At 51.2% G+C, this 21,362-nt stretch overlaps 10 protein-coding genes across 10 annotated transcripts; 5 read left to right on the forward strand and 5 right to left on the reverse strand.

The window, feature by feature from the left end:
- Nucleotides 1-492: 492 nt before the first annotated feature.
- Nucleotides 493-1,329, reverse strand: ASPVEDRAFT_78488 (acetoacetate decarboxylase family protein; the record flags this gene model as incomplete). Its single annotated transcript, XM_040816560.1, has 1 exon — nucleotides 493-1,329. The coding sequence occupies one exon, from the start codon at nucleotides 1,327-1,329 to the stop codon at nucleotides 493-495; it is 837 nt and encodes a 278-aa protein (XP_040662500.1).
- A 475-nt stretch (nucleotides 1,330-1,804) lies between these two features.
- On the reverse strand, nucleotides 1,805-2,623 carry ASPVEDRAFT_23728 (acetoacetate decarboxylase family protein; the record flags this gene model as incomplete). The annotated part of the gene is made up of 1 exon (XM_040809579.1): nucleotides 1,805-2,623. The coding sequence occupies one exon, from the start codon at nucleotides 2,621-2,623 to the stop codon at nucleotides 1,805-1,807; it is 819 nt and encodes a 272-aa protein (XP_040662501.1).
- A 522-nt stretch (nucleotides 2,624-3,145) lies between these two features.
- Nucleotides 3,146-4,564, forward strand: ASPVEDRAFT_121582 (uncharacterized protein; the record flags this gene model as incomplete). Its single annotated transcript, XM_040805899.1, has 1 exon — nucleotides 3,146-4,564. One exon carries the CDS (start codon nucleotides 3,146-3,148, stop codon nucleotides 4,562-4,564), a length of 1,419 nt encoding a protein of 472 aa, XP_040662502.1.
- A 1,172-nt stretch (nucleotides 4,565-5,736) lies between these two features.
- ASPVEDRAFT_58600 (uncharacterized protein) lies at nucleotides 5,737-8,132 on the forward strand. Its single transcript, XM_040815425.1, has 4 exons — nucleotides 5,737-5,911; nucleotides 5,956-5,998; nucleotides 6,043-6,705; nucleotides 6,753-8,132. Exons 1-4 carry the CDS (start codon nucleotides 5,870-5,872, stop codon nucleotides 7,643-7,645), a joined length of 1,641 nt encoding a protein of 546 aa, XP_040662503.1. The 5' UTR covers nucleotides 5,737-5,869; the 3' UTR covers nucleotides 7,646-8,132.
- Nucleotides 7,650-9,090, reverse strand: ASPVEDRAFT_120797 (uncharacterized protein; the record flags this gene model as incomplete). The annotated part of the gene is made up of 5 exons (XM_040805823.1): nucleotides 7,650-7,969; nucleotides 8,021-8,083; nucleotides 8,141-8,495; nucleotides 8,544-8,741; nucleotides 8,800-9,090. 5 exons carry the CDS (start codon nucleotides 9,088-9,090, stop codon nucleotides 7,650-7,652), a joined length of 1,227 nt encoding a protein of 408 aa, XP_040662504.1.
- A 229-nt stretch (nucleotides 9,091-9,319) lies between these two features.
- Nucleotides 9,320-12,617, forward strand: ASPVEDRAFT_58601 (uncharacterized protein; the record flags this gene model as incomplete). Its single annotated transcript, XM_040815426.1, has 11 exons — nucleotides 9,320-9,469; nucleotides 9,522-9,630; nucleotides 9,674-9,823; nucleotides 9,876-10,552; nucleotides 10,604-10,669; nucleotides 10,739-10,824; nucleotides 10,881-11,052; nucleotides 11,169-11,702; nucleotides 11,765-11,984; nucleotides 12,033-12,468; nucleotides 12,524-12,617. The coding sequence occupies 10 exons, from the start codon at nucleotides 9,320-9,322 to the stop codon at nucleotides 12,350-12,352; spliced, it is 2,484 nt and encodes an 827-aa protein (XP_040662505.1). The 3' UTR covers nucleotides 12,353-12,468; nucleotides 12,524-12,617.
- ASPVEDRAFT_158401 (alpha/beta hydrolase) lies at nucleotides 12,213-13,612 on the reverse strand. The gene is made up of 3 exons (XM_040808559.1): nucleotides 13,247-13,612; nucleotides 12,524-13,186; nucleotides 12,213-12,468 (listed from the first exon to the last, which is right to left on the reverse strand). Exons 1-3 carry the CDS (start codon nucleotides 13,542-13,544, stop codon nucleotides 12,386-12,388), a joined length of 1,044 nt encoding a protein of 347 aa, XP_040662506.1. The 5' UTR covers nucleotides 13,545-13,612; the 3' UTR covers nucleotides 12,213-12,385.
- Nucleotides 13,613-13,841: 229 nt separating this feature from the next.
- Nucleotides 13,842-15,300, forward strand: ASPVEDRAFT_58603 (FAD-dependent oxidoreductase; the record flags this gene model as incomplete). The annotated part of the gene is made up of 4 exons (XM_040815427.1): nucleotides 13,842-13,913; nucleotides 13,959-14,871; nucleotides 14,914-15,226; nucleotides 15,276-15,300. 3 exons carry the CDS (start codon nucleotides 13,842-13,844, stop codon nucleotides 15,147-15,149), a joined length of 1,221 nt encoding a protein of 406 aa, XP_040662507.1. The 3' UTR covers nucleotides 15,150-15,226; nucleotides 15,276-15,300.
- A 624-nt stretch (nucleotides 15,301-15,924) lies between these two features.
- Nucleotides 15,925-17,207, reverse strand: ASPVEDRAFT_78497 (uncharacterized protein; the record flags this gene model as incomplete). Its single annotated transcript, XM_040816562.1, has 4 exons — nucleotides 15,925-16,717; nucleotides 16,765-16,973; nucleotides 17,021-17,106; nucleotides 17,156-17,207. 4 exons carry the CDS (start codon nucleotides 17,205-17,207, stop codon nucleotides 15,925-15,927), a joined length of 1,140 nt encoding a protein of 379 aa, XP_040662508.1.
- Nucleotides 17,208-19,190: 1,983 nt separating this feature from the next.
- Nucleotides 19,191-21,140, forward strand: ASPVEDRAFT_36137 (uncharacterized protein). Its single transcript, XM_040811140.1, has one exon. It carries the CDS (start codon nucleotides 19,291-19,293, stop codon nucleotides 20,977-20,979), a length of 1,689 nt encoding a protein of 562 aa, XP_040662509.1. The 5' UTR covers nucleotides 19,191-19,290; the 3' UTR covers nucleotides 20,980-21,140.
- Nucleotides 21,141-21,362: the final 222 nt, after the last annotated feature.

Raw genomic sequence — 21,362 nt, forward strand, 5'->3', positions numbered from 1 at the left:
TCTTCGACTCGGGGCTCGAAGCCTGTTCGCATTTGAGTGCCTGTTTGGGTATCACTCGGCCTATCTCTGCGATCGAGATACTGACTCCAATTCTCGCCCCGCCGCTGCCGAGTGCTTGACTCCCACCTCCAATAGGTATGGGAGGATAAGGATATTAGGATCAGTCTGCCAGCCGAATTAATTCTGACTAGGAACTTTACGCCTCCCCAGCGTTGTACATGCGTACCCACATGTGGCCACAATGCCTAATGAGGATATCATAAGTGCCCCATATCCGGCATCAAATAATGGTGGAATACGCTCTTGACTTATAACGCCGTTTACACTGTTGGCTTGCAGCACGAACTGTATCTGGATAGAAATGGACAAGCAAACGCGCCACTCTATCTTGCTTGGCCTGAGATGAGAAGGAAACATATATATATATGTGTATATGTTAAGCAAACTGGATAACATTCCCTATTTCTGCACAATCCATTCACTCAGGCACATCTATGAGGATTGAAGTCGCTGCACCGGAAAAATCTCGTCTTCTTCCTGCTCACTGGGGTCAAAGCTATCACCAATGTGAAATACACGCAAATCATCATAGTGCCGCCCAATAAGGTAAGGAAGATACGCGTCTCCTACATTCAACGGAGTCTCGCTCAGGACACTGTACTCGGACACGCCACTAACATAGGTGAAATCGCCAATCGAGAGCACTGGAATCTCGTGAAGCGGGTCGCTCTTGGTTCCTCGGAGGACGAGTTTGCCCTTCCCAGTTGCGCGTTTTGTATTATGCTCCACAATATCGAGCGTAACCAGTCGCGGGTCGTCGTGCAGACCAATGCCAGTGGCGGAGGGATAGGCCTTGATCTCATACCCCAAGGATCTTTCAACGTTGCCTGGCGTCTCAGTCTCGAAATCAGCACTAAGCTCGACCAGACGCACTCCCTTGCGCTCGCCGTACCCATATCGACGATTGCCACTTCGATAGAGCTGGCAGACGCCTGTCTTCTTGATCTCGCCCCATATCTCGCGACCCCAGGTGACGGGCATGTCGCCGCTCACGAGAAGGGTAAGGATGTATTTGCCCTCAACACCCTTGTGCTTCGCCTGGAGGGAGACCATTGTGCATTCGAACTCTCCGCAGAGCTTGCTTTCCCAGGTTGAGATGGACACGGTGCCCACTGGGCGGTCGGCAGCCTCTAGGCCAGGTGGGAGGACGCTGTTCACAAAGTCTGAGGTGGTGGTAAAGTCCACGCTGATGGCTTCCTGTGAGAAGCCTGGGCGGCTTGAGAAGGCCTGGAATGCCTTGACCTGGTCTGGGGTGGCGACGAATGGCATTTTGCTAGAGGTTCGAAGGAAAGAAAGATGTATGCTGTGTAGAGACGGAAGAATAGAATTGTGAGCAGCTGCCACCTTTTATACGCAGTCATGGAAATTGAATCAATGTATCTTCTCGGGTGCCCTAAGCGTAATTTACCGACCATTTGAGCTCCGGCATCTCGTACTCTGGTAGAAAAGGGAAATTCCGATCATTAGCCTAGATTTGCTTTTCCTTTTTTTTTTTTTTTTCTTCCCATCTGAGACCAAATGCGATGTCTCCAGAAGACAGACCCACAACCCAGTCATGGACTGTTATCACCACCACGTAAAGTGGGTGACTACAGTCGTAGTTTACTCATATTGAGCTTACGTAGACTGGATTGAATTGTATTCCAATCCTGTCGACTTCCTGGTAGTCTTTGTAGCTCCGGTATCTATAGAGATTTCAATGAATTGCTGGAGATTCATCTAGATACCACTAAATGCTAGTAATTTAAGAAGACGACTCTTTCTTCCTTTCGCATGTACCCGGCCAATGGTCATAAAACTTGCCATACACATAAGGACGGAAATCAAAGTCTCTATCAAGCTCAACCTCCCGCACTAGTCTGGTTGAAGATTCATATCCAGAGTAACTAGCTGAATCCAGTTTCTGAATGGGAATTGTGTCCAAGGGATCATCTGGAGTTCCGCTGAGAGTAAGCTGGGTTTCTTTCAAGTCACCGTCCTGCAAGTGAGTGAACACCTGAGTGGTCTCGAACTCCACCAGAATCGCCGGATGTTGAGGTCCTCCTCCACCCCCCAAGCCCGTTTTGATTTCATAAAAGACTCCGGTACTCCTTGTTCCAGGCCGAGCCGGAGACGGAGGACTGGTAGCAGTTTCGATCCGCATTTCGGCGCCCCTCCGGCGACCAACGCCAAATATCTTCTTCCCGTTGCCCATCATGAATATCTCTCCCAGCTTCTTGGGCATCCCCCAGGACTCACGACCCGTCGCCATGGACATGTCCCGGTTCACGAACACAGAGAGGCTGTACGATCCTGGTTTGCCTTGGAACAGAACGTCCAGCGAGATTGCGGCTGCCTGCTCGTCTTCGTCTATATATATTCCTCTGATTCTCTCAGAGTTTGTGCAAATAAACGCAGACCCAGTTGGGGGGCTTGGGATTTCAAAACAGGGCGGAACAACGGATCGGGCGAAATCGTAGGTGGTCGTAAACGTTACGGTGATTGCTTGACCATCGGCCTCGATAGGCTTCGAGTAATATTCATCGTATGCCGTGACTTCTTTGGACGTGCGCACGTAGGACATGTCTTCTGCAATCAGGGGAGGGGGGAAGGAATTAACGGAATTGATGAGTTTAGGTACGGTACGATGGGCGATAACAGCGTTCTATTTGAACTACCTCGGCCTACTGCGAGTCCCACCGGCTGGAGGCGAGGCTTGCCTCTCCAAGTGATGTCTCTCTGTCGCATTTTGTCCAGTTCCGGAAGCTCTGTCAAGGTTACAACGTTCTTGATATCGCTATCTGGGCACGAAAAGGTTTAGAGTTTGACCCTCGCACTTCGTCCAGATCAGGAATAGTGTGATGGAGACACTATGGGCGATCCATCTGGAGTTCAATAAGCAGGCAGTGGAGATTACCCCAAAGTTGCATGCCGGGGTGTTGCTTGAAAAGCGTTATGCATCCACTTGGGAGTCACATATCGGGTATCTGGCTACACTCAGCTGTCAGTCGAAATGGAACACCCTAGCTCGAACCACGAACTACCCGACACAGGTCATCACCAATGCCTTGGCGAGAAGGCATCAGTTCCCGAGAGTGAAGGGACAATGCAGAACCGGTTCTCGTTTTGGTCCCTGTTGGGGTACCAATTGAGCGTCATGTCATCTTGGGCGAACTACCTGGTCACGGTTGGCGTTTCTGTGGATATTGGTGGCCCTGTTGGGTTCTTGTACGGGACTCTCATTGTTGGCTTCTTCCAGCAGACTGTTGTCCTCTCGCTCGCCGAGATGGCCTCTGCTTGGCCACATGCTGGTGGTCCAGAGTATTGGGCACTTCGTCTCTCTCCAGTATGGGCAGCTCCATTCCTAACGTACATCACCGGCTACTTGAACCTGCTGGCCTATCTCACAGCATTTGCCTCAGCGGGATTGTCTTCGACACAGACAATATCCGCGGTCATAGCAAACGTACACGGCTTCCACTTCACTCCTTGGCAAATGTGTCTCCTATACTGGGGGGTTTCGATTTTCTGCATCACGATCAACCTGCTGCCTAGACTCCTGCCGGCATGGAACATAATGTCAATGGCATGGCTTTTGGGCGCCTTGGTTGTCACAATCGGTGTTTGGGTGTCTCATATTGATGCTCAATCTGCCCATTATGTCTTTACAGAATTTGTCAACCATACTGGTTGGGATAATTCGGGGATAGTTTTCGTTCTATCTCTCACACAAACGGTATACGCAATGACCGGAATAGACGCTGTGAGCCACCTTGCAGATGAAGCCAATGAGCCTCGACGGACGATCCCACTTGTCCTGGTCATATCGGTTCTACTGTCGACGATCTTTTGCTTTGGTTTTGCAATACTATTACCTTTCTCTCTCGGTCCCTTCGACTCCTTGGTCAACTCGACCCTGGGGGAGATATACGTCCAGCTTTTTGTTAACGGTCTGGGCTTGAAAGGGGGATTGGCCGTTTCAACCCTCGTGATGCTTCCTTTGAACCTTTTCTGCGGATCTCAGCTGCTGACAGCCAGTTCACGGTTGATATGGGCCCTCGCTAGTCAACGATGTATTCCACTTTCCAAGGTACTCGTCAAAATCAACAAGCGGGCCCAAGTTCCTGTTAGAGCCATTGTCGTGAGTTATTTTGTGAGCATGCTTCTAGGTCTCCTTTATGTTGTTAGCGATACAGCCTGGAATGCCATCGCCTCTTGTGTCGCAGCAGCATACCAAGCAACCTATATCGCTCCTTTAGCGTTGCTGCTATGCCGTGGCCGATCACTCCTCCCTCCTCGTTACTTCAGCATGGACAGGTTTCGAATCCCATTCTTGGGGTATGCGGTCAACGTCCTGGCGCTTCTGTGGTGTGCATTTGTTATTGTCATCAGCTGCTTTCCGCTTTATCTTCCTATCAGAGCCACCACAATGAACTATACAGTGGCAGTCCTAGGAATATGGCTGATTGGCGTCCTGGCGTATTGGTTCATGTCTAGCCGTTCCTTTATTTCCAGTAACGAGTGAATAGTCTATCCCCGATCAACAACAACAACAATATTACTATAATCAACGCTCCAACTAGTTGAGATAGAATAACACGGTCTTGGCCCTTTGAGATCTGGTTCTTAGCAAAATTGTCATTATTTTATATTTGTACCACGCGCCTGTAGTTGCTTGGTTCCTGTCCTTGTTGTCTCTCGGCTCTGCTATTATCGGTTTCTTCTTCAGCTATTCCCTCATACTCGACATGCTCAACCCGGTAAGTTCATATTTAGCCGATTAAAGCCCGCAGAACCTGCTTCAATATATACAATCTATACTAAACTTATTATACCAATTTTAAAAGCCAGTCCTATTCTATCTAGAGAATAAACTATATATTAGATTTAATATATGCTTCAAGGTCTATTACAGCGCAGAATTAGGATAAGGCCTTCAGAACAGTGATTCCTCCCACTTCTTCTCTTCTTTTCTTCAAAAAACCGGAATATTGAGCTATATATCATGTCGGCTTTTCACGACCTGTAGGTCTATATCAGCCTGCGTTTAGACCCTTCTGGTACATACGACCACAGGGTGTGGAAAACAGGGCTTCCCGTCCGCTCAGCCGTACTTAAGCCACACGCCGGCTGGTTAGTAGTATGGTGGGTGACCACATGCGAATCCCAGCTGTTGTATGTTTTTGCTTTTTATAAATATGAAAGAACAGCTCTGAGATGAATTTGGAGGAGTGCGGGCGTAGGATAGAAGGTCCCGACACAACGGAATTGTGCGAATCAGGGTCGCGAACCCGCCAGGCTAATGAATCTTCGCGTTCTCATCTAGGAATGTTAAGATTGCAGAGTTTACGGGATACTTGTCTCTATCTATAAAATTAGGCCTATCGGCCGGCTATACTAACTCGCGGAAGTTGGGTATTCAAGGCAACAGCTTGGCAAAGGCGCTTATCAGGTGTGGTCTGTTTATATATACTAATCATAGATGTTTACTATTTCAGTAATACCTCAAGGGAACAAGAATAATCAAGAATGGCATTATAGTTACGTAAGGGGAAATACAACATAAACATTCTTATTTATATTATTTGGGTTAACCGAGGGTAAGTCCCCCCGCATGCAGATCTGGGGTGCATGACATGCGACTGGATACGATGGCAGCGCACTGGCCCGATAAGACAGCTGCGGTCAGATACCGGACAAACAGCCTGGAGAAATGATTAACTGATATCTTCGGAAACGCGTCGGATGTCCGTCGGATCAGCATTGGCTCTGATAAGCCAGACTCCGTCGCTTCTCCTCATCTCCAACTGTGATACGGACCACCATCATCATGAACACCCCAGGACAAGCATGCGCCAGATGCGCACAGATTGTCAGTACCCCGTCCAGTCTCTCTTCCAGCACTAATCCGAGCAGAAGCAGCGTTGCGACGGCGGCACTCCCTGTTCCCGCTGTGCCCGTACGTATCCGCACTCCACCCAGCTCACTTCGCTAACTGGATAGGCCTCGGGCACATATGCGAAGCCAAGCCCAAGATAGATCCTATGTCCAGCCAAGAACAGACACAGATTCAGACACAGGCCCGACGGCCGCGTGCCTCGCGATCCCGCGCCGGCTGCCTGTCTTGCAAGCAGCGGAAGAAGAAATGCGACGAAGCACGTCCCCGCTGCAGCGATTGCCGCCGGCTGAATCTCCCATGCCGCTGGAGGAGTTCCGTCTCTCATGTGGAGCATCAAGACCCGTCGCAAAGCGTGCCTGTATCCGACACGGCCACGGCCCTCCCCAGTATGTCGCCTACCCGCGAAGACTGGAGTGTACCGTCCGATCAGAGCGCCAGTTCATCATCCGTATCCGAAACCTACCCTGAGACCTTTGAAGATAATATACAGTTGGAGATCGTAGTAACGCCCGTCGGATCGCGCGGGGACATCCCATATCTGGAAAACGAGGAGGACCGCTCGCTGTTCAACCACTACTTGCACACCGTGGCACGCGCGCTTTCACGAGCTGCTACCACCGACTCCACCAACCCATTCCTAACCACACTGGTGCCGATGGCGGCGGCGTCGGATACACTGACGAGTGTACTGCTGGGGCTAAGTGGATGCCACTGGCGACGGGTGTATCCCGGGATCTGGAAGCGTGCGCTGGCACGACAAGGGCGGGGTCAGTAAAGTCATCTATGTAGGCTGCACTGGGACTAACAAGAGCAGCTCTATCACAGGTAAACCAACTCCTCACTCGAAGTGGATCGTATCCATATACCCTGGAAGCCTGTGCCGCGGTACTGCTTCTCTGCCTCACAGAGCTATGCGACGGCACCTCAAAAGTCTGGAAATGGCATCTCAAAGCAGCACGCACCCTCCTCGCTTCAGTATCAGTCTCATCAGAGACAGCAGAGGGTGCGTTTTGTAGAACACTCTTCCACTACCTCGACAGCATGTCGACCATCTCCCGCTGCAAGCCCCCTCTACTCCACAAAGGCCAGGGAAACAGCAGCGGTCTAGCCGATATTATAGCCACGACTGAACCCACGAATACCAGCCCCGCGGACCCAATATCCAGCATGGCACCGGCTCTCCTTGACATCCTGGGGATGGTGAATCTCCTCGCAGCCCACCGCAGCAGACGCATCGACGAGCTATCCGACCTCGGGTTCCGGACTGCCGCTGCACAGGTCCAGGCGCGATTAGACAGCTGGCGTGCTGCGTATGATGAATCTGCACCAGTGGATAATAGTGAAGCAGCAACAGCCTTCGAATGGGCTGTGCGTCTCCGCCTACACCAGGTAATAGACGGGTACGACCCTCGTCATCCCGCTGTTGAAACGGCCCTTGAGCGGATCCTGCAGGCTGTCTTGAGTATCCCGTATGGCAGCCCTGTGGAGGGTAGTCTTCTTTTCCCGCTGGTTATCGCAGGCGCGAGTAGTACAGATATTGAAAAGCGCATGCTCGCTAAGGAGAGACTGATGGTTATGGAGAATACGCTAGGGTTTGGACATATTGGCCGGGCAAGGGAACTACTGGAGACGGTTTGGGCAGAGGAGCAGGAGTGGAACTGGGCCAGGGTGAGGTATACTCAGTTCCCCGGGGTTGTATTCATTTAATGATCTACTGTCGACACGCCTTCTCTTTCACCAACTGTTCTAGATGCATTCGCATGTCATACCCGCACACCTCTTCGATGGTCAATTTCCCCGGCTGGTCCGCCCCAGAACTCCAGCCGATGCGCTCGTTGAGATTCTCTCTTGCCCGGAAACTGGCCTCTTGGACGCGGGTTGCGCGTGGTTTGCGCAGGCTTTCGTATAAATGTAGTCCGTCTGCAATGGAGTACTGGGACTGGAAATCGCGGTGGTAGATGAGCCCGAGGGCGCCGGCATCTTCGAAGGCCATGCATGAGCCTTGGGATTGATCAGGCATCATTGGGTGTGCTGTTTAGCTAATTAAATAATTGAATAAATAGCTAGATATTAGGGGAATACCGGCATCACCAAGCAAGCACACCTTCCCTTTGGTCCAATATGGATACGGCTCGTGTCGATACACTTTAGCAGTACAATATCTGTTAGCAGCATACAAACGATGAAATTGAAGGCACATACATCTCCACATTATAATATCCTCCGCATTCCACATCAGCTTCTTCATCCGCGCATCCAATTGAGGAAACGTATCCACTAGCTGTTGCGGCGTCGCACTGATATTCCACCCGTCCTCACGCAGTTCGTTATATTCAGCCGGGTAGAAGCAGTAGCACGAGACCACCTCGCCATTACTACAAGGCGACATGACGATCTTGTCAATGCCGAAGCCGCCCCAGTACTCGATGGCCTCGTTGTCGATGTAGTCCTCCAGTCCGAGTTCCCGCAGCTTGTCCGCGCCGATTATGCAGCGGTAGCAGCAGGAGGTGGACATGGAGAATTTGGGAGTTATCCCAATGAATTGCCGGGATTGGGACTGAATAGTATTAGCACTGAGAGAGATAGGTATCGGGTTTGGGCGTACCCTGATACCGTCCGCAGCAACTATGAGGTCCGCTGTGAAAGAATCGCCATTTTCGAAACCGATTGATCCCAGTTCCGCGTCAAGAGCTATTACCTTGTGATTCAGTTGGATCGTACACGGCGGGCCCTCACCCTCCGTCTCGAGACCCGAACGTAGGAGCTGCTGGTGGATATCGATCCGGTGGAAGTTATTATAGTCCTGCCTGGTTAGCACACTCTAGAACCACCAGCTATGTAGGTAGACAAAGGCAGTATACCGTCCCGAATCTGGCCTTGTAATCGCCCAGCCCATACTCGTTCTCGACCTGCCCACTGCGCCAATCGTGCATGATCAACTTCTTGAGGATCACCGGCTTCGCGGCCTTGACGTCGACTCCCCATTCCTCTAGGAACCTTGACCCGTTGCTTGCTGCGCTTAGCGATGCGCCTACCTCGCCTGCGAAGTCATATCGCTCGAAGATCGTGACGTTGTGGCCCTGGCGGCGGAGGGAAATGGCGGCAGCAAGACCTCCTAGGCCAGCGCCGATGATGGCCACGTTGAGGGACATTTTCTTTCTGATGTAGATTGTGATTTTTTGCAGTGCTTATCCTTATCATATATATTTAGATATATATATATCTATATACGGCATTCCCGATCATAGTCCATCTTCCTAGTGCTATCTATGCGACGGGTGCATGACTAGCGTATAGCTTCATCCCCGCAGTACAACGATACCCACTGATAAGACACAACTGCTTTAAGACGCAGCTCCATCCGCCCCAACATGAACAGACATGGACACCAACGACAACATACCCGACAAGGTGGACAATGCCGGCGATTGCCACGACGACACCGCGCTGCTGCGTCGCATCGACTGGCGGATCTTGCCGGTCATGTTTCTGACTTATTTCCTGCAGTTTGTGGATAAGATTTCTCTGAATGTTAGCTTCCCTCTGATTATGCCCTGGCTGTGCTAACCGTGATGAACGTCAGTACGCCAATGTGATGGGCCTGCAGGAGGACCTAGGAATGAGTGGGAATGACTTCTCGTGGCTCGCGACGGCCTTCTTCATTGCTTACGCCGTGGCTGAAGTGCCTCAGGGTTCGCATTCCCTCCTTTCATTGTAACTGGCTAACAAGTCTAGGCATCCTCCTCCAACGATTCCCCATAACCAAAGTCCTAGGAGTGAACGTCTTCTTCTGGGGCGTAACGCTCTGCTGCTCCGCCGCAGTCAAGAACTACGCAGGCCTATGCGCCCTACGCGTCCTGCTCGGGATGATGGAAGCAGTAATCGGTAATCCCTATCTAAACTTATCTATCCAGCCTACCCATTCTGACAATAACAGCACCCGCCTTGACCATCTACACCAGCATGTGGTACACAAGAGCCGAGTCCACCCCGCGCTTCGGGCTCTGGTACAGCGGCCTAGGCATGGGCCAGATCATCGGCGGGCTCATCTCGTTCGGAGCGCAGCATGCCCCGCCCCAGCTGCCATTCCACGGCTGGCGCATCATGTTCGTTGCTGTCGGCGCGGTGAATATCCTTGCTTCCATCCTTGTGGTATGTATCCTGCCTGAATCGCCGATGAAGGCGACAGGGTTCCTCACGCAAGCCCAGCGGGAGAGAATCGCCGAGAGACTTCGCGCTGATACAGCTGGTGTCGGGGAGAAGGTATTCCGGTGGGAGTCGCTGCTTGAGGCGACGGGGGATGCGCAGACGTGGCTGCTGGTCTTGTTGGCGATTCTCATCACCATTCCCAGCGGGGTGATCACGACGTTTAGTGCCATCTTGATCAAGGATTTTGGGTATAGCAGCAAACAGAGTGCGCTGTTGAATATGCCCTCTGGGGTTGTGAGTATTGCGGCGACGATGCTGTCCACTTGGGCGATTGCACGGGGATACTCGCGCTGGGTGGCGATTGATATCCTGCTCGTTCCGACGCTGCTGGGGTCTTGTTTGATGTCGTTTTTGCCTGGCACGAACCAGGCTGGGTGTTTGGCGGGGATTTATTTGGTGAATACGGTACGATCCTGCTTCTTCCTTTGTAGATATATACTTGCTAATGCTGATAAGACTGTCGCCCCTTTGGCGTTGATATTCGCGTGGACTGGCGCCAATTTCAAGGGATACACCATGAAGGTGCTTACACCCCCTATCTAAAGAAAGCAGCAAGCAGTGAAGCAAAATATTGACCATAGTACGGAGTAGGTGGCAGGAAGCTCCCTCGTCTCTGCAGCGTTCAGCATCGCCAACATCATCGGCCCACTGACTTTCCAGGCCAAAGATGCCCCAGAGTATGTCTTATCAATCCTAGCAGCTGGAACTATAATGATAAATGCTAATAATACAGGTATATTCCCGCCAAGATCACCATTCTAGCCGTTAATGCAGGCGCCATCGTCGTGGCCACGAGTCTGCGCATTGTATATGGGATACGCAACGCGCGGGCAGCACGTACAGGAGGCCCAGCACGGAGTCGGATGGAGGCAAAACTGGAGAGTCGTGAGGGGGACATGCATGATGTGTCTTTCCGATATGTTTATTAGTCGACGGTGGAGTAGTTTAGTAGAGTATCATTATCCGACGGAGCAGGACCTAGTAATAGCAGCCATGTATATAAATACGTCCAATCCTACAGGCTACACAGGACATCAATATTGAATCAGTCATGTCTACAATCCTCGTAACCGGCGCCAACGGCTTCATCGCCGCCCATTGCATCACCCGCATCCTCTCACACAGTTCCCGCCTTCGCGTGCGCGGCACCGTGCGCACCGACGAAAAGGCCGATGCTACTCGCACGGCCCTCTCGTCTGCGTGTGGGACTGGAAATGGAGTGCCAAATCTAGACCTCCTAGTCATCCCCGACCCGACGGACGCGACGGCCATGCGCGCCGCCATGAGCGAGTGCGACGCAGTGCTGCATCTTGCCAGCGCCTTCACCTATGACGCGGCGCCAGGCGAGTTCGAAGAGAAGCTTCTGCGCCCTGCGATTAAGGGCACGGTGGCGGTATGCGAGGCAGCGGCCCAGACAGACAGTGTGAGGAAGGTGGTTATCATGTCCAGCTTTGCGGCTGTTTATGATGCTGCCAAGGGACTGTGGCCTGGAAAGGTGTATACCGAGGAGGACTGGAGTCCGCTTGGGTATGAGGATGGGGTTTCTGGTGTTGTTGTATGTACCCTGTAAGTATATGTGTATATATATGATGCTAATGTGGCAACCAACTGCGGCAGGCAACGGCGTATCGGGCCAGCAAGGTTGTTGCGGAGAGGGCGGCGTGGGATTTTGTCCGTGAGCATGAGGTACAGTATAAACTGGTAACTCTCTGTCCTGGAATGGTTTTTGGGACGATGCTGCACCCGATTGAGTCCTTGGACCAGCTGAATGTCAGTAACGGGATTGTATGGGATGTACTGAAGGGAGATAATGGGATTCCTGCAACCAAGGCGCCTGGTTTGTTTTGTTCCTCCCTTTTGCGAATCATAGCTGATGGTACGGCAGTCTGGGTAGATGTCGATGACCTGGCTATCGTGTCGCTGAAGGCTCTGACGGTGGATCTCCCTTCTCATGAGCGATTCCTCGTCACGGCAGGTGCATACGATACGCAGGAGATCGCGGATGTTGTCCGGGATGCACTACCGGAAACACGGGGCAGAGTTCCGGTTGGAGAGCCTGGAAAGAGGATCAGGTCTACTCATTACTCTTGTGATTCTAGCAGGGTGCAGCGCGTGCTGGGGGTGCAGTTCATGGGGTTGGCGGAGAGTGTGATACCGCTGGCAAGGCAGTTGTATGCGATGGAGCAGCAAGAACTAAGAAGATAGATATCATCGAGATCTAGAAGCAATATTACTCAGTTAGGTCTTGAGGCTATCTACATGCAACGCAACACGGATATGCTCAGCGGTCATATCAATGAACTCCCTCGCCTGCCAGAGATCTAAACAATTAGCACCTCAACCAGCCAACCAATCTTTTAGGGAATTAGAACACACCTTTATCCATATGCATAAACGGATGCGGAACCCCAGGGAACCGCTTGATGACAACCTCATTCCCAGCCTCCACCAGCCTGCGCGCATACGCCTCGCCCTCGTCACGCAGCGGATCACACCCAGCAGTATAGATGACCGTGCGCGGCATGCCCTTGAAGTTCGGCGCATCCAGCAAATTCGCATACCATTTCACCTCCTCCAACTGCTTGCTCTTCATCTCCGGATCCGCCGACAGACTGTGCCACTTCAGATCATCGAACCACCGCAGACGCGCCCAGTTCAGTGTCGGTGCATGTTCCATCTCCTGTACGGATGGGAACGGGCTCTCGCTGGCACTTTTATACCGCGAGATATCATCTATCACGGGCGTCCCCACGGTAATCAGGGAGAGTTTGATCCCGGCATCGCGGGCCAAATGGCCCAGCACGAGAGCGATATTGGCGCCCGCAGACACACCACCGAGCGAGATACGGGACGTATCCATATTGGGGAATGTACCTGCAGAATGGATATACTGCAGCGCGGCGAACGAGTCTTGGATGCCAATGGGAAAGGCGTGTTCAGGGACAAGTCTGTATCCGATGTCGATGACCGCGACACCGGCTTTCACGGCGAGGTGCTTGCAGATGTGCGACTCGGTGTCGAGATCGCCGATGCCCCATCCTGTTTTCTTTATCAGCTTCCCTTCTATTGTAAACAGTATTAGCAGGTTTGGGGGAGTACCGCCGCCGTGGAAATCGAGATGCACGGGCCAGGGCCCTGCAGTTGCGGGCTCGTAGACGCGCACTGGGATTAGGTCGCCATTGTGGCCTGGTACCTGGGAGTCGTATATACGCGCGGGCTCTGGGGCTGGGCCTGTTCCGTAGGAGTAGAGGACGGAGTATTTCGAGCGCAGGACACTGAGGTCAATGGGTTTATTTGGGGTTTTGGCGACATGGGTGTTGTACAGGTCGATGAAGACGGGGTCGAGATGGGGCAGGACAGAGGGGTGGATTGGATTGAGGGCTTCGTGGTTAGACATTTTGATTTCAGGCGAGTACTGTCTGATTTACTGCATGTGTGGTGTTGAATATAAATTTGTATGGGTCAACTGAGGAAGCGGATGAGATGTGGTCAGCTTTCTCCAACAACCCTGCAGCCGTCGGGTAATTCGCATTCTAATTGGCTTTGATACCCTGGTCATACATGCAAGAACTGATAGTGATCGCCCTACCCCGCATGCTATCTATGCGACGGCGACAGATCCGATAACCGTGATAGTCGACAGGCTATATTATACCTATACTCCAACTATCCTAGCCACAATAACAACCACAGTATGTCTGCCGACCCAATCCTCATCGTCGGCGCCGGCATCGTCGGCCTAACCGTAGGCCAGGCATTAAAGAAGGCATGTAAACCCATCCATCCGAAAACATCCATCTAACAACCCCAGAAAGGCATTCCATTCGAGATCTACGAGCGCGACCCAACCCCAGATGCCCGCGGCCAAGGCTGGGCCATCACCCTCCACTGGGTCCTGGAGTACCTGCGCCAGATCGTGCCAGACGAGACTCTCGCGCGCATCCAAGCCGTGCAGGTTGACCCGGACGTAGCTAGGAATGATAACGGAACATTCCTCTTCATAAACCTAGCCACAGGTGAGCCGAGATTCAAAATCCCCCCGTCTGGCCGATGGCGCGTTAGTCGCGAGGGAATGCGCAGGGCGCTACTAGCTGGGATTGAAGACCGTGTCCATTGGGGGAAGAGGGTCGTTGGTGTGGATACCAGTACCTTTCCGGATCGAGTGCAGCTCATATTCGACCACGACGGTGATAGTGAAGGTAGAGTGACTGGGAAGATGGTAATCGGGGCTGAGGGCAGCCGGTCCCTCATCCGCCGTGTACTCCGGCCTGATGCATACAGCAACGAGCAGCTTCCCATCCGGTTCACAGGTGTCGCTGTGGATTTGACGCCGGCTGAGATTCAGCCGCTGCGAGCTATGGATCCGCTCCTCTTTCAAGGGTGCGAGCCTCAATCAGGGACGTTTTTCTGGTTCTCGGTGCTGGAGACGCCGCTTGGGAATGGGACGGCTGGGACTGGGCCGGAGCGCTTCCGGGCGCAGGTCTGTATGTCCTGGCCTGTTAGATCTCCAGGCGACGAGGTGGCGAGTACAGACGAGGGACGACTGGTGAATATGAAAAGAAGAGCGGACAGCTTCACGCCGTTTTTATGCCGTGTTGTGCAGGAGATTCCACAGGGAACGCCCGTTACTGAGATCACTCTGGCGGATTGGGAGTGCTTGGATTGGGATAACCGGGATGGCAGGATCACTCTTGCTGGTGATGCGGCCCATGCTATGACGATGTGTATGTCTGTCTGTATTGTCTTGTTCTCTGCTGACTATCTAGATCGCGGCGAGGCTGCCAACCATGGCGTTCTCGATGCATTCAACCTGGTTCAGGCCATCGATAGGATTTTTAGCGGTCAGGCTACCCCGAAGCAGGGCCTGGATGAGTATGAGGGCGAGATGAGAAAGCGAACAAGGCGTGCAGTTCGCCTGAGTCGACAAGCCTGTTATGATGCGCATACATGGGAGCGGCTGAACACGGAGTCGGCCATCTTGACCAAGCGATCGATTGAATAGTTAAGAAATTGACCTATCACCTTTCCATTACTCGTATCGCGATGTAAGACTGAGGAAATGTCCCTGAAAGTGATTTAGTGAGTGATGATGGTTAGGAGTCTAGGGCCATGGCTCACAATGCTGCAGGCCAGTTGCACTTGAATCCTTTGCTACCGCGGCGACGTATTCAGCAGCAGTAAAGCTTGATGTCTGATGCAGAATGGGGGGTCTCATATTTAAGTATGGCCAGTGTCCTCCGATGCTGTCATGGATCGACGGCAAACCACTCTGGCCTGGCATTCTCTGCAGTTTATAGATACGTACTTTACGCAGTATCATGTCCTCTGCCCGCTGCCGCCAGACTCTCTGTGATCAGGGCCTTCGCCTGTTAATCCATCGCCCGCTGCTGCTACAGTGGCTTCGAGGACCATCCGCACTCGGACGGGGCCTCGAGGAATTACTTTCTGCAAGGCGTTATTCGCGGCTTACTCGGGCCTTTACATTGTATAGTATCCTTTTAACCTCTCTTGTTTGCAAAAGGCTAATAACTGGCTCCGGCTAGATATACACTCTTCCACGCATTAGACTATTACACTGTGTTTTGGAAATATACATCCTGGATGAGATGTGTCTATACGATGCATTCCGACCACCCATTTGAAGGCTTTTCCTGGCAGTCTATGGAATTATTAATATTTAAATGCGAAGTAGGCAATAATTTTATTCAGTGCAGGTTTGGTAAACTCCCCGCCCAAGCACCACTGCTCAAGCTATAAGTATCAGAAAGATAGAATGTCTATTCAGCCTGCTTGACCGTCACCGTCGTCTTTATCGGGCCTGACGGTGTCACAGCGTCAAAATCCAGACTGGTATTACTACCACGACTCAGACTGCCACTCTCACTCCGCTCATCCACGACAGCTTCATTCGTAACATCAAACTGCCGCAGCGCCCATATCTCCAGCCGCTGCTCATTCGCAGTATCATCCACTGTCGACCGCAGCTGCGATTTGGACGCACTTTCGCCACGCCGGAACCGAGATAGCCGGGTAGTCGAGCCGTAAAGCCGGCTGCCGGTCTCATACCTCCTGTTCCGGGTGCCGTGGGTATTGTACGACGAATGATATAGGAAGGAATTCCAGTTAAACAAACGCCGACACAGCGTCCAGGTCTGAGGGATATTCGCGACAATAACGGCAGTGGCAGCCTCGCGGACGTACCAGTCGATCCACTCCATGCCATATGGCTTAGAGATGGAGTAGCACTTTGAGAGGATGGAGCAGAGGATGACAAAGGTGCCGAGGGAGAAGACGGCGCAGAGGATGATTTTCTTGGAGAGGGACAGTTTGGCGCGGATGAGCAGCGGCAGCGGGATGGCCATGATCATGATGTCGGTTGAGACGTTGAAGGCGAGGGTTATTATAACGTGGTTTGTGTAGACGGAGCACTGCTGGCTTTTGGCTGGGACGGACCAGTAGGCTGAGAAGGGGCGGCACCAGACGGCGAAGAAGAGGATCTCGATGAGGATGAAGGATGAGATGCAGATCGCGCCGATGATCTTGACGAAGCGGTGTTGCCAGAGGCCGTATCTGAAGGGTCAGCAGGGCATAGAGGGCTGGATAGATGACTGACTCACGTCATGGTAGAATAGAGCAGTAGTAGACACAGTTTACACCCCCAGACGGCAACCAGCCAGAACTGCTCGACCGCGACGACCATTTTGCTACCCACGATGCGGTCTGGGAATGTCGCCGGATCGAGGGTATCGGATTCACTCGCGGGGACTCCATTCGTGCCGTGTTTGTCGACTTGGATTAGAAACACGGTCAGCAGTATGTAGAATATCTAGAAGTTCAGTATGATGGTTTGTATCCCCGTAAGATGGAACTCACCACAGTCACTGCCATTGCGAGGTCTTCTAGCTGCAGGTTCCGAAGCCCACCCAGCTGGAGTGTCCTGGACACATAGCGGAGCATTGCTATTTCCGTCAATCGGATTCATCTTCATTTAATTCAGTTTAAACGTACCTACGGCCAGGACTATGCCCACCCACGCCCATGCTTCCGCAGCATTGACCATTTTGGCGGTCGATCTAGAAGATTAAGCAGCAACGGGCCCCGGGAGCAGGGCGTGTAATCCTTAAAATATCGCCATCGGCAAGACATCGGCGCCTTGTGGGGATACCAAAGACAGAAAATCTAGGCAGTGCACGATTAATTTGGCTCGAGCCCTACCATTAACTGACATCCAATGACAAAGTATTAATAGGGCATCGCCAAGGCCACTTCGATACGAGATCCAGACTTGAACGTGGAGCAAACGTGAAACAAACGTGGAACAAACGTGGCCGGGCCGATGTCGGATTATTTATTATACTTCAGCCTCCTGGAAATCGACGTCAATACCTGCAGTAAAATCTGGTTGTGGCGTTGGCAACCATGTCAGGGTCCGAATTGCCGATTACGGACACATCCACGAGGAATCTAGACTCCTTGAACAGAGAAAAGGCTAAATGATCCCTGGTTTTGTAGAGCCTAATATTATATGATAAATTATTGTTAACATTATACCTAGGAACAATTCATTGTGCTCAAGTCTGTATCCACTGGATGATCGATGCCCGGGTAGTGCACGCCCTAATGACCCGACAATATTGTAGTGGCTTTGCAGAGATATATTTTTAAAACCCAGGAGGGTTTAACATTGAGCATAAACCTTATACTATCACATTCATATCCAGGTAACGAGGCAAATATACATTTCTAATTTATCTCCAATGGATTGATGCACTATCTACGTTAAAAAAATAAAAAATAAAAATAAAAAAATAAAAAAATAAAAAAATAAAAAAATAAAAAAATAAAAAAATAAAAAAATAAAAAAATAAAAAAATAAAAAAATAAAAAAATAAAAAAAACAAAAAAAATAAAAAAAATAAAAAAATAAAAGAACAGCCCTTGAACTCATCCCTACACATATAGACTTAGTATGTCCTTTCTATTTATACCAGACAACCGGTTCCTAGAATAGATCTGGCCCTGCCGTGGACACCTGGTGGGCCCAAGATATGCGGGGGATAAGCTGTCACTACCAGAGGTAAGATTTTATGGAGCAAAATTCTCTATTCCAGTCTAATTTAAAACCAATACCTATAGATTCGAACATGGGCACTGACAACTTCGCCTGCAAACCCAGCCGGTGATATCGTGACAGATCGGCAGAGCCCTAGTTGAGAGCGATGACATATCGGCCAGCATGGAGTCCCCCATTAATGATAAAATGATGATAGCAGGGATGAAATACCCCGAAATGGTATTTCTGGCTGGATTTATCCTGATGCCAAGCAATAGGTGTGCATTATTATTCCCATTGGGGTGTCTACATCCGCCCAGGCTCTCAAAGAATTGGCATCTTCGCTGACAGTTTCCCGGTGACGGAACACAGCAAGGAAGCCGAAAACACTGTCATGAACGATAGAGGTCTGCCGATATCCCCTGGGCGTCGTCAAGCGACCCATCACTAACCTCCAATGTAGCTAATCTTCCAGTTTCCGAGATCACGATTTATATTTGAATGCTGTCTACGTTCGGGAGTAGCCTCGGGTATCCAGCAGGATTTTGCTCCTCTCCGCCGTACTGCCGGATACTCTTATGAGGGGGTAACCGCATCTTTGACCAGCCTAGTTCTCTTGTCTGAGGTCTGTGCAGTGGAGAACAATAGCCGCCACCTTGCCATTTACCGCCCTTATTACTTGCTTATCTTGCAGATTTCTCTGGTCAGATGGCTTCTTGCTACTCTTCATGCCTCCTTAGCTAATGGGAAGCAGGATATTCCGGATATATGGTGCGGAGGGCGTACTGATTTCATACCCTTCGAGGTAACAGTGTCCCCTCGCTGGAGATCAAGGCCAAGATCGGATATTATATCGTTTTCCAGCTTTGAAGTTTTATACCGGTGTATACCCCTCCTCCTTTCTTGGTTTCCCCACGGGGACAGTACCCCAGATTTCTGTTTACTTAAATGGGTGAAGGAACTCTCTTTAACGGCTCTTGCTCAGCTAGAAAAAAGGGCAAACAAGCATCACCATATCCCATATCTTTCCTATTGACGGGCTGTTGTCTTTTGCTTTCTTCTCTATTTTTTTTTTCGGACATCTGCGTAGATGCCCCCCGACGCGAACGAGTTCGTCCCCGGCACAGTCCGGCTAGTCGATGTAGACGAGCAAGCCGGTAAAGATATCGTGTTGGTTCCCAGCCCGAGCACTGACCCCGAGGATCCCCTTAATTGGACCAGAAACCGCAAGATTCTTGCTCTATCCATGGTCTATTTATATAATCTCGCTATGGGTATCCCGACCTCCCTGCAGTACTCACTTCTCTCGGACATTACACGCGATACAGGCATCGATACGGCCACCCTAGTTCAAGGCAATGGCCTTATGATCCTATTCTTTGGCTGGGGGCCTGCGTTAATCTGGCAGCCGCTGGCCCTGACTTATGGCCGTCGTGGTGTATATCTCCTATCAACGCTACTGGTTGTGCCTATGGCCATGTGGACCGCATATTCCAGTACTGTGGGCGAATGGTATGCGCACCGTGTACTTATCGGCATTATTGCATCCCCTTTCGAAGCATTACCTGAAGTCACGATCTTTGATCTCTTTTTCGCTCACGAACGTGGAGCATTTACGAGTGTCTATACCTTTGTCCTATTTGGGTCTACGTTTATCGCCCCCCTGGTGGCTGGATGGTTCAATGATGCATACGGCTGGCGCTGGACCATGCAATTTGGAGCCATTTTCGCAGCATTCTGCTTCGTGGTCTTATTCCTGTTCCTCGAAGAAACTATCTACTTCCGAGACTCCGTCGAAGGCGAGAACACGAGTAACTTGAAGCCGTCCGGGGCATCTGACGATGAAGAAAGACGGTCCCCTTCCTCGCCAACACCGGTCCTAAAAAATCATCAAAGCTGGGAAGAAGACATTACTGCTTCTGGCACGATATCCCAAGTACCACCACCTCCCAATCCCGAGCCCATCCCGGACATAACTCCTGAGAACAGCCCTAAAGGCTTCCTCCACCTCGCCAAAAGCTTCAAGTTTTTCACTGCGCTCGCCAACCGCCCCAGCAACATGGACATGATCCGCATGATCTACTACCCAGTTATCTTTATATTCCAGTTCCCTACCGTCCTCTGGTCTGGATTCCTTTACGGAATCAACCTGGCCTGGTATAATGTGCTGAACGGTACAACCAGCCCTGTGCTCAGTGCACCTCCCTACAATTGGTCAGCCGCCCTTGTTGGCTGTGTATATACAGGCCCTATCATCGGCGCCGCCCTCGCCGCAGCCTGGTGCGGGCCAGGTGCGGACTACTTTGCGCTTGCTCTTGCCCGGCGTAATGGTGGCATCCGCGAGCCCGAGCACCGGCTCTGGCCACTCCTAGTCTCAGGGGTCATCTCAGCAGCAGGGTTAATTCTATGGGGCGTAGGCGCGCACCATAATATCCACTGGATAGGCCTTGTATTCGGGCTGGCATTGATGACATTTGGAACCGTCACGGGCGGTGCCATCGCGATATCATATAATGTCGACTGTCTGAAGGAAATCGGCGGCGAGTCGACGGTATCGGTGATGATGATGCGTAATACGATTGGGTTTGGTTTCAGCTATGCAATTACGCCTTGGTATACGAGTATGGGTTTGCAGAATTGTTTTATCATGGCTGGGATTATGTCCCTGGTCTGCACGTCGACGTTTCTTATTATGGTTAGGTATGGGAAGACTCTGCGGAGAAGGTCTACTAAGAGGTATCTGGAGTATATCTCCAAGGTTCCGGTGAATATGTCTTGATTTGTATATGTAGGCATTCCTGGCTATGCAGGAGGCTAGCCTTTGCTCTATACCGGTCAGGATATAAATTGAATTCCGAGCCCGAATATCCTACCTAGAATTGGAATATGCCCGTCAATGTATTTCCCTCAATCATTGAAGCTATCATTATACGAAGAAACTGCCCCTGGCGCGGTCATTGATATAGACTAGACCTGTAGAGTGACACGGGGCATGGTACTCGTTCCGGTGCCAGGCGAACCAGATTGGTGTCCCGCAGCAGTGTGAGGTGATGGGACCGCAGGTGGACAGTATTGGGACTGGGGACGGGAGTGATAATACGGATTTCTTTGGCCTGTGGAATTTGTGGTTCGGATTTGCACGCCCTTCGAAGTGAAGTTATA

Source organism: Aspergillus versicolor (assembly GCF_001890125.1).
Source record: "Aspergillus versicolor CBS 583.65 unplaced genomic scaffold ASPVEscaffold_1, whole genome shotgun sequence".
NCBI lineage: Eukaryota > Fungi > Ascomycota > Eurotiomycetes > Eurotiales > Aspergillaceae > Aspergillus > Aspergillus versicolor.

Bases quoted from the DNA above. Each gene is read 5' to 3' on its own strand.
- ASPVEDRAFT_58600 (XM_040815425.1), top strand. From the start codon at position 5,870: ATGAACACCCCAGGACAAGCATGCGCCAGATGCGCACAGATT. The intron at 5,912-5,955 runs GTCAGTACCCCG...TAATCCGAGCAG, and splicing joins GCGCCAGATGCGCACAGATT to AAGCAGCGTTGCGACGGCGG. The intron at 6,706-6,752 runs GTCAGTAAAGTC...TAACAAGAGCAG, and splicing joins GCTGGCACGACAAGGGCGGG to CTCTATCACAGGTAAACCAA.
- ASPVEDRAFT_158401 (XM_040808559.1), bottom strand. From the start codon at position 13,544: ATGTCTAACCACGAAGCCCTCAATCCAATCCACCCCTCTGTCCTGCCC. The intron at 13,187-13,246 runs GTACTCCCCCAA...TAAAGAAAACAG, and splicing joins TCTCGATTTCCACGGCGGCG to GATGGGGCATCGGCGATCTC. The intron at 12,469-12,523 runs GTGTGTTCTAAT...CTAATTGTTTAG, and splicing joins GTTTATGCATATGGATAAAG to ATCTCTGGCAGGCGAGGGAG.
- ASPVEDRAFT_36137 (XM_040811140.1), top strand. From the start codon at position 19,291: ATGCCCCCCGACGCGAACGAGTTCGTCCCCGGCACAGTCCGGCTAGTC.